An 18,257-nucleotide genomic window follows, 5' to 3' on the forward strand; every position below is an offset into this window, starting at 1 on the left:
CTAGTAAAATGCCGGTTTTTTAAAACATTGGTTAGACCATTGTTCGTTTGGGCAAACTGATGAAATTTCAACTTTGTTAACTTACCTATACTATGAGAATTATAATTATGCACCTTCTATTTTTCTAGCTTCTTAATTGGATTCATGGCCGTCTCGTGGGTAAGTTAAATGAGGTAGTGACTTTAGGCCTCCATCTTAAATAAGAGTTATTTATTATGAGATTTTGAAAGTAGAGTTCTTTTGGAATTAGTAACTCAATGATGAGCCACAAGCTAAAGCTAAGGATGATTGCTACATATTCATTATCACGTCATATCATTCATCTATCTATTCTAATAAAACTCTACTTATTTTTGCCACTTGTCATTCTCATAGCCTTCCTCACATTTTATTCATTTATTTTAATATATAGTCCTTATCTTTTAAGCAATGCAAATATATGAATTCAAGTTTGTTTTTATTATATGTAAATCATAATCGATTTATTCATTAACATTAATGGTGAAATAAGAAAATAAAGAAATATTAAAATTGGCGTTGAAGGTTTTTAGAATAAAATTTTAAAGTCACAGGTAACTGCAAATTAAAGCAAATAAAGGTACATCATTGTCGAAGAATTTAGACTTGTATGATAAACTAAAAATTGTTTTTTAAACTGGGATTCGAGCAACAATGCATAATTTTTTATATAAGATTGGTTTCAAATTTGAACTTAAATCTTCTCATGTGCATTTGAACTCGAGAAAATGTATATTTTCTTAATTTTCTCAAAACGTTTTGTATAAATATTAGTAACATAGAGAATACCTATTATAGTGTTTAGCATTAAATTATTGAAGTTGAATATTATAATTATAATCTACATGTATACCAATTTATCTATATGTACACCTATTATAAAGTATTGAAATCTTTGCTGTTTTTATTTTATAAGTTTCTAAAATATATATATCGATTAATTAAATATTCCAACAACTCCCACAATATTAACTAATAACAGGGGATTAGTATTCAAAATTTATACATTCCTTATCCAACATTTTCAACTATTATAAATAAGAATCACTATATTCACTTTATGCAACTTTAAATCTTCTATTATTCTGTTAAATCAGAATAATCACTTTTATATGAACATGGATTTAAGGTTAGTATGTCTTTGTCATTTTCCATTAATATGAAATGAAAAAAATCATATTGTTATATTTTATTTTCTGGTTTTATATGTTGTTTGATTATACAATTGTTAATTGTAAAATATAAAATCGAGTAAAATTTGTCATACACAGAATATTAATGATACTAAATTTATCATGATCAATTAATTTCAAATTCTAAAATTATAAGGATGATTATATCATGAAAGTTCAGGTAATCTGGTCTTTGGATAATCATTTTTTGGGATAAACATGAGCATGTGATCTCAAATGCCATTATATATATTAATTGATTAAAATGTATGATATTTTATGTATATGAATATTTTTTTGTTGGTTTATTGATATATTATCATTTATTTAGTGTTGGTATGTACTTGAAGAATCTTATTTATCACATAGACAATTATATGTGGCTATATCAAGAATTATAAGCATACCTATATGTTACCTTATCAAGAGTTACAAGCAGGCATGGACTAAAGATTTTGATTTGTGATAAACAATATGTACCAACCAATACAATCACAAATGTAGTGTACAAGGACTGTTTTACTTATTTGTAACATATTTATGTAATCTTAGTTTTGTAATTTCTGTAATTTTAATGTAAACTGTAACTGTATTAAATATATGATCATTTTGTTAACTATATTTCACTTAATGGTTAAAGTACAAAATTTTTATCAATTACCCGTGTAATACACGGGCCTTAAACTAGTATTCTATAATTCTTATATACTCTCTAGCGCTATACGCAAAAAGAAAAGAAAATAAAAAGACCTCAATATTTTAATTAGTTTCAGGCCTCCGAAGACGTTGAGCAGGCCCTGCTCGGATTTATGATAAATCATTTCACCGTCTTTAAAAAAGGAAAAAGGAAAAAGGAACACCTAGACCCAATATGTCCAATTTTGCACCAAGTGTAGAAATTGAACGGAGATATATATATTCAAATTCATATTTTTAATGCCTTAGGGACTATGTTAAAATAATTTGATTGAAGCTTCAGAAGCTAGTTGCCAAGTGAGAATGACACGGTTGTTGGGTCCAACAACAAACAAATGTGATGTGACGAATCAAATTAAGTGTTTCTAAATGAATTTTCATAAGAAACGTGACTGGGATGAATTCCCTAACATTGGTGTAACAAGTTTTGTATGAAATCCTTAGCCATGTCAACTCCTTTGTTGTTAGGAATTGACCATTCTCTTCAAGAAGGCTACCTTAGATCTAAGTTGGTGTTATTTGTGTATTGGTCTAAATGTCCTCTCATTATGGTAGAATATCATGATATGCCTTTGTTCACTGCATTACACGTGAGATTAAAGTTATGATAAAGTTAATACAAGCTTTGAAATTTTATATGATTAAAGTTTTGATAAATTGTGAGTAAAAGCCTTGAAAGCCGTTAGAAAAATAAATTTGCAAATTAAAGCTTAGCTAATGGTAAAAAACAGTTGGACTTGGGAAGCAACTACAAAACCATATTTTAAAATCACTCGTCAACTCGTCATTGCTGTCCAATTAATTTTACAAAATAAACATAAAAGTTTGACCTTTTTAACAGAAAATTTCATTTTAATTTTTTTTATAACGAAGTTTTATATAATTTACTATAAAACGATTACAATAAAGTGGCAGGCAAACGGGCAACAAGCTGCGCCGCAACCCCCTTTTGAATAGCAAAGCCAATCCTGCTAAAAACGAAGCTTTGGGACCTAGAAGCTGAAGAGGTTCCGTGTACGACGCGCTGAACCCTAAATTGAACTTTCCGTCACAAATTTCACTTTAAAGTTTTGACAGAATTCCTAAATCAATAATTTCCATCTTGTTATGTACAACTCATTTAACATCGCTAAGGTTATATTATAGAATAGCTAACGAGAGCTAGTTATCATGTTACCTCTTGTCACATAAATAACTAGCCATCTCGATAATAAAAACGTAAGATATAACTACTACTCTATTAAAATAATAATTAAACAATTTAAACAAACAAAAAATAATAATGTTATTGGTTAATGTTAGTGAAGTGAACCCACTAACAATTTTGGTTGACACCGTTATATAGTTGCCCACTAGGACTTCAAGGCGCTTACTTTGTTTGAGGCGGCATAATATTCACAGCGCTACCACACTCATGTAACATCAGCGCTACCACACCCATGTAACATGAATGGAGCTTCCACTACACACGAACTAACAAAGCTTCCACTACACACGAACTAACAATATTTGTTTGTAACAATTGTTTTGTTTATTGCATTCATCAACAAAAACTCTTGACGATATTTTATTCAAATAAAGGGAAAAAAATATCAACATAAAAAAAAACTAAAACCAGTACACAGTACTCCCCATTTAAACGGGCAAACAACTAGTAGTGGGAAAAAGGTTCAAAAGCTGACTTAGGTGATTAAATTGTAATTTGCGAAAAGACTTGATTTGACACACACGGGTCTCTCTCTATCGCTCTCCACGCCCCCAACGCAGCTCACTTGCCGAGTCGACTCACTCGATACCACGAGGTTGCCAAGCCGACGTCGCAATCAACGGCCTTGTGTGCCATCCCAGCATCAAGCACCCGTCGTTTTCCTCGACCCTATACCCATCACCGCCCGCGAACAGCGCCAACAACATGCTCGCTTGCTTAAACGCGTTTGATCCCATATGCACCGGGTCAAACCCGGCCGAGTTGAACCGAGTTCGCCACTGAGTCAGAGTCTCGTGCCGCTCGACTCGGTCAGTACCTTCACATGCGACCACGTTGCATATCTGCCGCCCTAAGTACACCTCGGACATCACCAAATCTTGACTACTGGGTTGACTCAGTGCTGAGCTTTCCAACGAGTCAAACATGGTGGAATAATAATGTAACGCCTCGTTGAACCGGTCTAGAAAAACGACGCCGTTATGATTCGATTCCTGTTCCACCACCGTTACTATTTTCGGTTTCATTTCCTTGATCGAATTCAATACTTTTTCGATCGCATTCGGCCGGGTGAGGAGGCGGTGGAGCTCGAACACGGAGTTCACCGCCACCACCTCCTCCTCGGCCGAGCGGAGATCGAACATACCAGCATCGATATCCGCTAACGAATTCGCAACAAATCCACGAAACTCGAATTCGACCCCTATCGTTTCCGCTAACTGGGCTAACTTCCATCCAACTTGTTGCAACGCATCCGTGTTATCCGGTTGTGGCGGTCCAATACCCGTTAATCGAAAAGCGGGTGGACCGCCGTTGCGTAATGCCAGCGCTTGCATAAGCGCTGGCCATTGCATCCCTTGATTTATACTAAAATCCACCACATGGACACGCGTAGCGCCACCGAACGCTTCAAGAATCGCTTGATTAGCCGTAAAGTGAGCGAATTTGAGATACGGACAGCTCTCGTAAAAATGCATCTGCAAAATCTCCCAACAAGACGTTTCCAGATCGTCTTGCGGGTAGATCTTGTAAATCCTCTGAGCCAGAGCTCCAGCAAAGTATGTGGCGACTTTCGCCATCGCACCCGTCTGGGATGCCACAAGCATCCCAACGTGCTTCAGCAGCGCGTCAGCGAGTTTCAACTCATTTTGCTGTACCGCCTCTGCACACGCCATCAGCGTGTGCACCAGTCGAATCCCAGCCTCCTGGGAATCGACCAGCATTACAGGGCGCGTCGGCGAATCCTGCGGCGGCGCGTCGGCTGTGGATTTCATTCTCTTAATCCCGTTTCTACTTTGATTGGCATCAAAACAATCATCGGTTCCGTAAATAGCCCCACCGGCAATCGCACGTAGATCGTACGGGTCACCGTGTCCACCGATATCAGTATTATTAGAGAAATCAATCATGGTAGTGGAGGAATCGAAATTGGTTGAAGCCGGAATAATATATGAAGTGTTATTATTATTATTGAGTTCAGAAAGCATGTTTTGAACCCAGCCAGAAATATCTGAAGGATTGTAATGAACAGTATCCTTAAGATGTAAGGTGCTAGCATCTTCAGTCATGAACATTTCAAGCAGCTCAAGCTTGTGGGCAACATCCACCATGTCCGTTGACTTGACCTTGTAACCCAAGACCTCCAGCAGCTCGTCCATGCCACCGGAGTCCGGCAACACGTCTTTGGGCGTTGAAGATGAGCTGGGTGTGGCTTCTTTTTTACGGTCACGGGTTCTTTTCATGATTAATTAAAGTAGTAATTGGTTAATAAAAAGAAAGCTAGAGAGGTGGAGATTGGGTGTGGGAGAAATAGATGAATCTTGCTTGCTTTGGTAATAGAAAGAAAAGGTGTGGGGCTCTGGGTTCGAGAGAGGATGACAGGGTGAAGAGCCAGAGAAGGAGATAAGGAAGAGAAATTGGCCTACTGCTGCTGCCACACCGCTTGCTGATTAATAATTATATTTATATGATTATAATACTATACTATTTCTCTTTCCTTTCCTTTTTGGTAGCCCTATTATTACTCCTATTTTAATCACTAAATCATACCATGCTAAATTGTAGCTCTATACTAGTACTACTAATTAATTTGTAAAAATTAATAGCAACAATTAAATCAATGTATCAATGATCAAACGAATCGTAAATTCCAAAATGATGAGAGTTCAGGCCTAACTTGTCTTTGAACAACTAGTTTTCTTCGGTACAAAAGATGATGGGTTTACCATCTTTTGTTGTATGCGATCGCGGGCGTATGGAGCCGTCTTTTATTATATGGTTACTACATGTAGTTGGGCTTTGTTAATTAGTCGTTAAGACAAAATATAGTCGTAGACATAGTAGTGTAATTTAGAAGTATGTTTACGATGTGTAAGTTTACCATTCAATAAGAAAAATAATTACAGAATGATATTTTTAACTTTTACTTTCTTTGTTTACTACAATCTTATTTACATAATCATTATATATTTATATTTGTTTTATACTCAATTTCTTTTATAAAAAAAGGTATGTTTCCCATTTGGCTCAAAATAATAAGCCTACGAGTGAAATAGAGTGAAAATCAAGTGCAATTTTATAATGATTATGAGTATGATTGTTCTTGTAAGAGTGAAAGTTTTAAATGTTATTGGTTAAAAATCAAATCCTGTGTATTAAACGCAAGTATTTTTAGCAACTTAGTTTTTATGTTATGAAAGTTACAATATAGTGATGATCAAAATGTTGAAACTAAGTGAACACTATATCACTACTTTTTCTAATAATTGTTTTATGTTACATGATACCTAAGATAAGATACAAAAGGTTCCTTTATTATGATGTTTGCCATTTCCTTGAATGAATTTAAAAAAGTTATCTCCTATTCATCCTTGATAAGTAACATGCTATGGGAAGAATATGAATAAGACTTTTCAACATCATCAAAAGTGGTCTTTGAAGGCAATAAGAAAACCCAAGGGGAGTAACATGTAAAATGAGGGATTGGGTGGCATATAAAAGATGCGTGGCTGCACCGCAATGCATATGTAGACTGACCGATGCTGATGCCCTACTCACCCTCCCTACATGCACTTTCGAGCCCATAATAACCGTGCACCATTTTATAACGTGGTAGGCCATATTCTTTCTTTACAAATGAGATTTATGTTTTCTTGTATTTTCACGTGCCTCTTCATATCACACATATCCACGCGGGTTTCATCCGTTAAACACTAGCTAATTTTTATTTAAAAAAATAATTGATACTAATACTCTAATACTAAATTCACCTAACCTAACTGCATACACAAGGTTAGACTAGACCCGTCAACTAAAAGGAATACACACCTGTTAAACACCCCCAATAACATTAGGTCAAATATACTTTGATTAAAGTCGTGTTAACAAATAACAAGACTCTTCACAACTGTTCGGAAACAATGCACACTACAAAGAGTACTTGATCACAACACCCTTAAACGTGAAGTCCCCGTCATCGCATGGTGCATAGTGGCATATTTTGTTTAGGGGCGGACCGACATAGAGGATCTAGGGACTCCGATGCTTTTAATTTTTTAAAAAACGACATGTTAAAGTTTTAAGGTACCCTATAAAAATCAGTAGATAGAACCCATACTAATTATACTAATGTGGTGTAGTGGCAGCTCATTGGTTTTGCACGTGAAAGAAAGGTCATGGGTTCAATCTTTACAATATCATATATATTTTTTGTTATTTCGCTCATCTACCACTTCGTTGGCTTGCCGCTCCAATGACATCGCATTTTGTGTGTTTTTTAATAACTAATAATCGTATTTCTTTCTATTATGATATTGTTTTTTTATTATGTTCCTCACCTCGACTCGACCGGAAAAATGTAAACACCGAAAAAATAAGACCCAGTTGGATAAAAATTCTAAGTTCATCACTGATTGTGTTACTACACGTAGTGTGTAAGAAATTTGACATTGTAGATAGAGATGTATTACAAATCTCATAACTAATTTGTTGCATTACCAAAGGGCGGTATGTTTGAGTGTCAAAAGTATGCTTGGGGCAGAAGTTATCAGATATGTTCTAAGGTATTACATTGCATGGTTGACATGTGATCGTGTTTCTTAATTGAAAAAGATATAGTATGTGTTTTGAAGAGTTTGGATGGAAGTCTAGAGTAGTTAAACAAGTCGTATTCAAGTTTTATATTTGTGTCACGTGCGTCGCCTCTTATCTATTAAACATGTTAAAACACGAATCGTCAGCCCTAATTCGAGCATAAATTATGATAAATATTTATTTGTATTATGTAATACGTGGTAGACACGTGTTATTTCATGAAAATAAAACCCACCCGTCACTATTGCATTTGTGAGCTCCCGACTACTAGGTTCGTATTCACACTTGCTTTTAAAATGTTACACGTGTTATATAAAATTGAAAAATGTTTTATGTAATCCAAACTGAAAAAAACATTTGTTTAGTGTTAAATATTGGAGTAGCTTTTTCTAACATGAATATACTTTCGGAAAAAGAGTTAGTTTTATATTATTTTAATCTAACATTTTATTTTAGTATTCCAATATCATAAAAATGTGGTAGAGAGGTAAGGAAGAGACTTGTTGTTTCATGTGACCCGGGTTTGATTCCTGTCTTCAACATTTAGTTTTGAGGCATCAAGTTGACGAGAGACTAGATGAGTAGGTGGTTTTCATTAGTTGGATCTTTAAACTGCGAGTTTTTATCTCATCACACCATCGTGCATTCGGGCAAGTGTTCATGGGCGTTGACTCTCGACGAGGGTTTTTTCTGGATCGAATAACGAATGTATTCCGATATAGTTAATTTAGCTAGTAACAAATCTAAAGAATTCGTTGGTGGTTAAAAAATATGTTGAGTGTATAAAAGTAGAGTTGAGCTGGGTAAATATACTGCACGCGCTTCAACGCTGAGTCAGCATGCGAATAATGAACCAATATTAAGCAAAAATATAGGATATGAAAAACTGGGTAGAGATGTAGTGCCCACATGAACAGCACGAGGGCAGTCAACTTGTGATCCACGCTCCATCCACGCGCGTGTCTTGTTGCAAGAGGTTAGTGGGAGGACTTAGTGAGACACGCGCTTGAGAGGTGAGGCATATTGATTGGACATTGGGACCCACGTAATGGGATCAACGGATTCAGACGTCAACATCGTTTCGGGACCATCATGTCGGGTCCCACCACTTAATAATCATCGCACTTGGCCGTCAAACGTTAACGGAGTTCTTAACGCCTTCCGTTAAATCTTGTATATGGTCTAAGATTTCCAACGAAGAAAACCCAAAAATAAAGTATGTATTGATCTAAATTAAGTGGTGTGATTGCACACTTAATTAATAAAACTATTTTAGTTTATGATACTAATACTCTCGGATAGTCTGTGAGCGAAGTCCACTATCGATAGGGTTTACGGGCAGTGGCCAAGTAGCGAGATCTCATGGTCCGCCCCTTGGTGCAGTTCAAGGGGCACAAAGCTGCTTAAGGTTGCTTGAGTTTAGGAGTTAAAACTTTTGTGAAACGTGATCCAACAGTTTATTCTCTTTCTATGTCGACTATCAATAGGAAGTTTTTGGTAATACTTTCAAGTTGATCCACTAATTGCGAAGGAGCATTAAGAAGGGAAATAGTAGTTAGGCAAAGTACCTAAAGTCGATTAAATTAAAGTAAGCTTTCCTTCGTAAGATATCAAGGAAGCCTTCTAATTTGATGATCTTGCACCCATATTTGTCCACTAATATTTTCCTGAGTTTAACCAAATTTATATCTCAACCCTTTTAGCAAGATTTGTAAAATTAGCCAAAACTCCTCCCAAAAAATGACATCGTTCGAACATAAAAGGTGAGATACCACCATTCCGGTTCCCTATGTTGCATGCTTGGTTGAAAATCACATGCAAAGCTTCCGTACCCAAAATAAACAAATACGGGGACAATAGATCGCACTGTCTCACCCCTCTTTATAGCAAAACCTATTAGAGTTGAAATCTGGGTTTCATTGTTAAAGTATATTTACGTATTTCAAAATTTGTTGGAATTTGAATCCGAATTTCATTCTTGATGTGTTTGGTTGAAAAATTGATCAGATTTCTAATTGAAAACAATTCACGCAAATTCCTTGTAAAAAGAAATTCAAATTACTTTAAAAAATATGAAAAATTTTAAACTGATAAGGGGACACTTGTCGTCCGAAAGTCCACTATGATTAAACCCTGGCTCTCGCAAGTCATTTGTCACGAACAAGACTCAAACCTACGACACCTTATATAGAATGTCACCGAGATGCCTCTATATCACTGTTCATTTTTACAAAACAAAATTAAAAACATATCATTTAGCTTAAAATTTTCATCTTTGCCCATATCATTTAGCTTCTAAAACATAAACTAGATTTTTATATACACTTGGGTCGATTTTGTCTTTATTATTGTCTTGTAGTTAATTAGCGGTTGAACTCGTATTATAATTAATTCTTCTTGTTAACTTTTTTGTTGGTGAGATTAGGAAGTGGTGGGATCAAGAAACTTTTTTAAACTTTGGCTCATCAACCAACTTTATCTTTTATTTTTCTGTTAAGAGCAGCACCAAAAAGTATATATCCGCCAAGAGCAACACCAAAAAGTAACATCCTAATTAGTTGATGTAACATTCATCGACTATTTAGTGGTCGTCCAGCAACCTTGTGCTAAGCTATTAAAAAGTCTGACCGATTAATTAAGAGGTTGAATCGGCCAACATGTTTCTGAAACGTAGTCATCAAGAATAGGGCTGGTTCCGAGAATTAAATTTTGTTTTTTGAATCGAATGCGAAAAATATTTTGGTCTTTAAGTAAAAAAAATATTTTGTTGAGTTTAAACAATTTAATTTTTAAACTGAATTCTTTGGTTAAACATGCCTTAAATGAGACTAAAACCCAAAACCTATTGGGAGTCATACCCTTTGCCAATATATCAAGTTAGTTGTTATATAACTGAGTTTAAACATTAAGCATACAAATCGTTTTTCATAAAAATATATATAATTTTTTTGTAAAATAAATTCGGGCCTAACGGGTGGACAGGCTTGGCCGTCGACCACTCAATCCAGTGCCATGGCCGGTCCTGATCAAGAGGCTCCATAAACCATTAAGGCATGTCTTTTAAGTGAATCAATTAAAAGGTTACCAAATAACTCTTTAATCTAGGTCTAATGAAAGGGTTGCGTTCCTTGATGTTTGTATTCCCACATAAATTTTTAATGTGTTTTCTAAATTGTTTATGGCTAGTGATACTGTATGATAACTGAAGAAGTTATGGACTACCATAGGTGATTCATGTGACTCCATAGTGATGGTTTCAAACTTTCAATGGCCAAAGCACATGAACAAACAGTGGCATTAAATCCCTTCCTTTTTATGTTGTCAAAAAGTGAGATTTTAGAAAGGAATAATTAATGAATACATGTTTGTGCTGTGTATTTATATTGACATGTGGATAAGGTTGTGTTGTACGATTGGAGCACTTCGATATTGTTTTTCTTCCTTTTCTTTTTTCTTTTTAATTCTCTTTTATCTTGGGCCGGATTGTATGGGTAAATAGGTGTGGGCTTCTAGTGTATGGGCTTTTTTACTGTGGGTTACTCTATCATAGGAAAAATAAATTGTGTATCGGTGAGATACTAAGAGTAACTAATCAGCATGTATTCACTCTATCCCATTATAAGTGTTTATATTTCTTGTTTTATTTGTCTTATTATAAGTGTCTACTTTCAAATTTTATTAGTCAATTTCCAAGTTTATCCTTAAACACATACAACTAACATTAATAAACAATATTGACGGACCCAATTTTCAAGGGCATTATTGTTATTTGGTAAGAAAAAAAATAATTATTCAATCTACCTTAAACTTTGTGTTTTTCAAACCTAGACACTTATAATAGGACGAATGAAGTATTTAATTAGAGCAATAGGGCTCATAGCGGCAACACGACTTATGGGCCCAGTTTGGTGGATCATATGTGTATTGACCTGTATTATGAACATAGTTTCTTTTTCTTTCTTTTTTCAATTTTTTTTATATATAGTTATAATTTACTTTTGAGTAAAGTGCCAAAATCGTCCATGAGGTTTGATCAATAATGCGACTTTCGTCCAAAAATATTATTTTTTGCAACTGGGTCATCAAGGTTTCCTATTTATTACCAGTTACATCCAAATCATTAACTATGTCAGATTTTTAACCTTAACTCAAGGGTATGTTGGTCTTTTTAACTATTTGTATATTTTATTAATTTTTTAACTCAATAATCCAATTTGTTTATAAAAATACATTAAATAAAACAAATCCCAATTCATGGTCTACTTCCACCACCAAAGTCATCTTTATCTATTCTCTACAATGCCTATATTTCTCTCTGAAATGTTGAAATTCTTACATCAATTGCTGGAAAATGAACATATGACATTTACTCTGGAACCCTCAACCGCCGCTCGTCGGATTTCGAACCACTGTTATTGCCATAGATCTTTCAAACCACCATTTTCCGCTCAATTAATTTGTTCCCGATTTTCTGGCAACGCAATCCGGATTATCCGACCACCTGAACCGTTTCGGCGACTCCAAAACCGGCCGAAAACGTTAAATTAAACCAAGCATTCCGGCCACTTGAACCATTCCGGCGAGTTGCGGTACCACACCAAGCATTCATCTAAGATAATTTTATTGCTACTCTTCTATTTGTTTCTAACCTCCGAACAAAAACCCTAATGTATCAGGTGCCAATTGTGATTGTCGAAAGGGAATTTTGGTCTTGAATATGAGAGTGGTTTCTAGGGTTGATGGTGTTCCCCTGTTGGTTTAGAGATAAGATAGTAGAGGGTGGGAGATGCAGTGTATAAAGAGAGAAAAAAAACACATTTTTACTTTTATTATATTCTATTTTAGAAAACTTGTACGTGTAGCTTTAAATTTTGTACAGCAGGTAAAAAGACCAAATAGCCCTTTGTGTTAACTGAAAAAATGGATGGAGTTAGCGATTTGGACGGTTTTGACAACAATTGGTAAACCTCATTGGTTCAATGGCGAAAAATAAATTTTTTGGACGAAACTCGCTAAAATGACTAAACCAGAAGGACGATTTTGGCACTTACTCTTTACTTTTCCTAGACTTGAACTAATGTTTGTGGGAAAATTAGTAAAATGTCCATTTTGACAACAACGGCCTACAAAATGTCGACAAAAATCTAAAATTTTCTAATTGCCCACTCTAAACTGGTTAGACTCGATTATTAATCCATGTCAGCCGATGCTCTTTCTAATCTTATAAAAACACGTCATGCTGCAAATTTTTGGTTGAACCAACCAATTTTGAGTGAGATCTTACTAAAAAACTTTTGAGTTTTGAGAAAATAATTTGTAAGGACCGATGGAATTTGGTCGAATCACACTCAAATTTGGTCGGTTCAATTAAAGTTTTGTAACATGCCGCGTTGATATAGGATTAGAAAAACCGTTAGCAGACATGGATAAATTGGTCAGGTCTAACCAATTTGAAGTCGGCGTTTAGGAATTTAAGCTTTCCACAGACATTCTAATTTGGACTTAAGTGATCAAAATAGATATTTTGAAATGTTTCTTGTTTATTCTCAAGAAGTCTCATTCATAAAGTTTAACTATTAAAGACAATCGAGTCAAACAAATTTGAAGTTATGTAAAAGTCAAGACTAGAGAACATACAAGCCACAACAAAAAACCACCAACGGTCGTGAATGATATGCTAATTTCATGTGTCAACTACATAATCAATATCGGATTAACACTTGATAGTTATTAATTATTCCACACCTCCTAACTCGTGTCAATATTTCTTATAATTTCTTATTTGGTTTACAAATAAATCCTAATTACCCAAATAGTTTGATCCACTAAATCACCAACACATTTTCGTCCCTTGCCATTGGTGTTTTAAGCCTATGCATCTAATTCTCTTTACTTCTTTGGTTCCAACATGTCCTAATCCTGTTTACATATATACATAAATATACAGTCAAATAAAACAAAACTTCTAGGGTAACCATAGATTATAAAGAGCTAACATTAACACTATATATTAGCTTTGCACAGACTGTAAATTAAGCATATATATATTAGACGGCAACCGGCCTCTTATATTTTATAATAATAAACCCTTTGGTCTTGACACCAAACACCACCAAATGTCCCTTATTATTTGTTTTTGAACAATTAAATTTCAAATATATGAATACGATAGCACTGAAACTGCCGCCCATGCATATTCATGAATATGATCACACGGTTAACTGGTTATAAAACAAACAACATAGTTTTCAACAACATTTTATCTCTTTCCATATACGAGGATCATGCGTTTCTTCATCGTCATATTGTTCCTTGTGATCCACGTCAACTCGGTTTCATTCAACTTCACTAGCTTCCAACCGAACACTCAGATGATCATGTACCAAGGTGATGCTTTTGCATCAAACGGAATCCAGGTTACTAGGAATCAACGTGACGTATCGCTCACGAACAGCGTCGGGCGGGCTTTATACTCGGAGCCTGTCCAAATCTGGGACCCAAAAACCCGAAAACTAACCGATTTCACAACCCATTTCACATTCTCAATAAACGCACTCAATGCTACTAACTATGGGGATGGTTTGTCTTTCTTTCTTATGGCATTTGAGCCCGAGATCCCTCCGGGTTCGTTTGGGGGTTATCTTGGTTTATTCAGTCCCGCTTCAGCTTTCAATAGCTCAAACAATACTGTCGTGGCAGTCGAGTTTGATTCATTTAAGAATAAATGGGATCCTAGCGACAATCATGTCAGGATCAACGTTAATTCGATTATATCGGTGGCTAATGTTTCATGGAATAGAAGTATTAAAGATGGAAGTATAGCAAATGCATGGGTGAGTTATGATTCTAGTACGTGTAATCTAAGTGTCTTTTTGTCGTACGAGGAAAACCAATTTTTTCTGGGTATTCTAGTCTGTGGTACGTTGTTGATTTGAGGGGTGTTTTACCCGAATCAGTTCGGATTGGGTTTTCGGCTGGGACCGGGGATTGGATCGAGACACATACCGTGTTCTCATGGAGTTTTAAATCCAGTTTGGGTGAAAGTAAAGCTCGGTTGAAAATGAAGACACGGTTAACAACTGGTTTAGCCACGGGTTTAGCAACGGGTTCGGGTGCTTTAAGTCTCATGGTTGGGTTCTTGTGGTTTATTATGTGGAAGAAACGAATTTCTTTGAGAAAAAGATCAGAAGACATGGCTATAGATTATGATTTTAGAAGCAACATGGGGCCGAAACGATACTCGTTTAACGAGCTTTGTAAAGCAACCGATGGGTTCTCTGAGGAACGGAAGCTTGGTGAGGGTGGATTTGGGGGCGTGTATAAGGGCATGTTGAGTGGCGTGAACTTGCCAGTTGCGGTCAAGCGCGTGTCGAGTGGATCAAAACAAGGAAAGAAAGAGTATGTTTCGGAAGTGAAGATCATAAGTCGGTTAAGGCACAAAAACTTAGTGCAATTACTAGGATGGTGTCATGAACAGGGTGATTTCCTTCTCGTATACGAGTTCATGCCAAATGGAAGCCTTGATTCGCACTTGTTTGGTTCACCATCGACATTAAGTTCATCGGTTAGGTACAAAATAGCCATGGGAATTGCCTCGGCCTTGCTTTACCTCCACGAAGAATGGGAACAATGTGTGGTGCATAGAGATATCAAATCAAGTAATATAATGCTAGATTCAAATTACAATGCCAAGTTAGGCGATTTTGGGCTTGCGCGTTTGGTGGACCATGATTTGGGGTCCCAGACCACGGTCCTAGCCGGGACGATGGGCTATTTGGCCCCGGAATGTGTGATGACCGGTAAGGCAAGTAGAGAATCTGATGTTTATAGTTTTGGGGTTGTTGCGTTAGAAATTGCGTGTGGGCGAAAGCCAATTGATACAAAGGCGGAACCGAGTAAACAAAGGTTGGTAGAATGGGTTTGGAGCCTTTATGGTGAAGGGAAAATATTGGAAGCAGTAGATAAGAGTTTAAATGACGGTTTTGATGAACGAGAGATGGAATGTTTGATGGTGGTTGGTTTGTGGTGTTGTAATCCCGACAGTAGTGAGAGGCCGTCGATAAAACAAGCTATAAGTGTGCTGAATTTTGAATGTCCATTGCCTACGCTCCCGGCTAAACAACCAGTGCCCATATATTTTGCACCACCAATGGATATGTGTAGGTTCACGTATACGTCATCGGTAGTTGGTGATACTGAGTTGTTTGGGACGAAAGGTTCCGTGACCAGTAGTGGTGGGTCATATTCATCGGCAGGGTCCTCGAGAGCGCTCTTGGATTTGCACAAGGATGGCTTGTAAGATGTGTTGTTGACTAGCAAAGGCCAGATTAAGAGACAAGTTTCAAGAACACTATATTCATTGCCTTTTTGGTTGATATTTTATTGCATTTTGAAATCAGTGTTGTAGATTTTGTTTCCTAACATTCAATTGTAAACATTTAAATGCAAGTTGTAAAGACTGATATTGTTCAACTAATTCTAACTCAATTAACCTGACTAGCTATGGCAGGTAAAGTATTAAATGCATAAGAACTGTGGTTAGTATTTCACATTTTATACGGTTAAAAAAATAACTCAAAGATTTGACACATGTTCCACTAAACTAGCAATTATACTAAATAACAAACACAAGACATATGGATACATAAGTAAAGAACCAAAAGAACACATCAGACTATAAAGTTTTAGGTCTTTTTAATCAATTTCATTCCAAAATCATAAACAAACGCATACGAACTTAACCTCAGAGTCTCACATTCTCATAACATAACCAAAAATATATCAGACTAAGAAAAACAGAACATTCACCAAGAACTTCAAGAATCAACCTATTCAGCCTTGATCGAATTCGCCACATCAATCACAAACCGATACCTCACATCAGATTTCAACAACCTCTCCATGGCTGTGTTCACGTAGTCTATCGGTATTTTCTCTATATCGGCAGTTACTCCATGCTCTGCTGCAAAATCAAGCATCTCTTGAGTCTCTTTTATTCCACCAATATTACTACCCGCAACAAGCTTCCTCCCTGTTAAAACCAAATATAATTTATTCCATCATTTAACCTAATTCATCAGCTTGCAAAAAAAGAATTTAATCGTCAAAATTGTTACCCCCGATCAAAGAAAATGCTGCTACTTCAAGCGGTTTTACAAGTATTCCAAGAACAACAAGCTTTCCATGTGGTTTAAGTGCACTCAGCAACGGTGCAATTGGATGATTTGCAGACACCGTATCGATAATCCCATCAAGTGTACCACTAATAGCCTATTAACACAATCAAACCAAACCAAAATCAAAACCCAAAACTTAGTTAACAAATCAAGAATCATTAACCATCTATTACCTGCATCTGTTGTTCGTCTTTGCTGATTATGAAATGGTCAGCTTTAAGTCCTTCAATTGCTTCTTTCTCCTTAGCAGCAGTAGTACTGAAAACAGTAACCTCAGCACCAAAAGCCTTAGCCATCTTGACCGCAACATGGCCAAGCCCACCGAGCCCAACCACGCCCACTTTGGTACCAGGCTTGTCCAGCCCAAAGTACTTGAGCGGGCTGTAGGTTGTGATTCCGGCGCACAGTAAAGGTGCGCCGGAATCAAGTGGCAAATTCTCCGGCCAACGGAGAACAAAATGCTCATCTGCAACCATATGATCAGAGTACCCACCTTGTGTCTGTGTACCATCGAAATTAGTGGATCCATAAGTAGTAATCTGCTTCGGGCAATATTGTTCATAGTCGATAGCACAGCTTTCGCATGATCTGCATGATCCCACCAAGTATCCGACCCCAACGTTATCCCCAACTTTAAAAAAAATAAATTAAAAATCATAGCTCAAAATATAAATAAAAAACGAAAACATTTAAAAACTAAAATGTTTCCGCCATCATTCCCGTTAAAAAAACAAAAAATTGACAAAAAGACACCATGCCGAGATCAAAGACACAGTAACAAAAATGAACAAAAGACACAATTATAACTAAAAAAGACACAATAAATAACAAAATATAGCATAATGCCGAACAAAATATAGCATAATGCTGAGTAACATAACACAATATAAACAAAAAAAAAGACACAATGTCAAGCAAAAAAGAAACAATCAATGACGAAAATAAACACAAAACACAGTGAAAAACAAAAAGACACAACAACTTTTTTCACTTACCATTGTGTTTTTTTATGAGAATGAGAAAGACGATGGAAACATTTTTGTATTTTTACTTTTTTCGTTTTTTAATTAAATTTCGAGTTATGTTTTTTTTTAATATTTTTTTGAGAGGTTTTTTGTGTAGCTACAAATCCTTCTCATTATTCTCATTTTTGTTCTCCTTTATAGAATAACTTGGCCCTTATTATATAATATTATTATTATTATTTAGAACTTTGGTGTCGCAAAGTCTCCATTGGGCAATTTGCGGCACCTTATTGGTGGTATTTTGTTTTTTTTTTGTTTTAGTTACGGTCCGTAATGTACGTAACAAAATTCGACCGAGAATCAATTTTATTTTGTTTTAGTTATGGTATCGTAACGAACATGATAGAAACCGGTCGGATTCACGTAACTCACC

General features: G+C 35.8%; 2 protein-coding genes and 1 pseudogene across 2 annotated transcripts; 1 reads left to right on the plus strand and 2 right to left on the minus strand.

Annotated features, from left to right (window-relative positions):
* Positions 1-3,425: 3,425 nt before the first annotated feature.
* Positions 3,426-5,539, minus strand: LOC143569432 (DELLA protein GAI-like). Its single transcript, XM_077055349.1, has one exon. The coding sequence runs from the start codon at positions 5,331-5,333 to the stop codon at positions 3,672-3,674; it is 1,662 nt and encodes a 553-aa protein (XP_076911464.1). The 5' UTR covers positions 5,334-5,539; the 3' UTR covers positions 3,426-3,671.
* An 8,256-nt stretch (positions 5,540-13,795) lies between these two features.
* Positions 13,796-16,223, plus strand: LOC143569425 (L-type lectin-domain containing receptor kinase IX.1 pseudogene; annotated as a pseudogene).
* Positions 16,224-16,413: 190 nt separating this feature from the next.
* On the minus strand, positions 16,414-17,491 carry LOC143569426 (mannitol dehydrogenase-like). The gene is made up of 3 exons (XM_077055343.1): positions 17,033-17,491; positions 16,800-16,953; positions 16,414-16,714 (listed from the first exon to the last, which is right to left on the minus strand). The coding sequence occupies exons 1-3, from the start codon at positions 17,333-17,335 to the stop codon at positions 16,512-16,514; spliced, it is 660 nt and encodes a 219-aa protein (XP_076911458.1). The 5' UTR covers positions 17,336-17,491; the 3' UTR covers positions 16,414-16,511.
* Between the last annotated feature and the right edge of the window lie 766 nt (positions 17,492-18,257).

Source organism: Bidens hawaiensis, unplaced genomic scaffold, assembly GCF_021521415.1.
Source record: "Bidens hawaiensis isolate Kalapana, Puna unplaced genomic scaffold, B.hawaiensis_p1.1 tig00024480_1, whole genome shotgun sequence".
Taxonomy (NCBI): Eukaryota; Viridiplantae; Streptophyta; class Magnoliopsida; order Asterales; family Asteraceae; genus Bidens; species Bidens hawaiensis.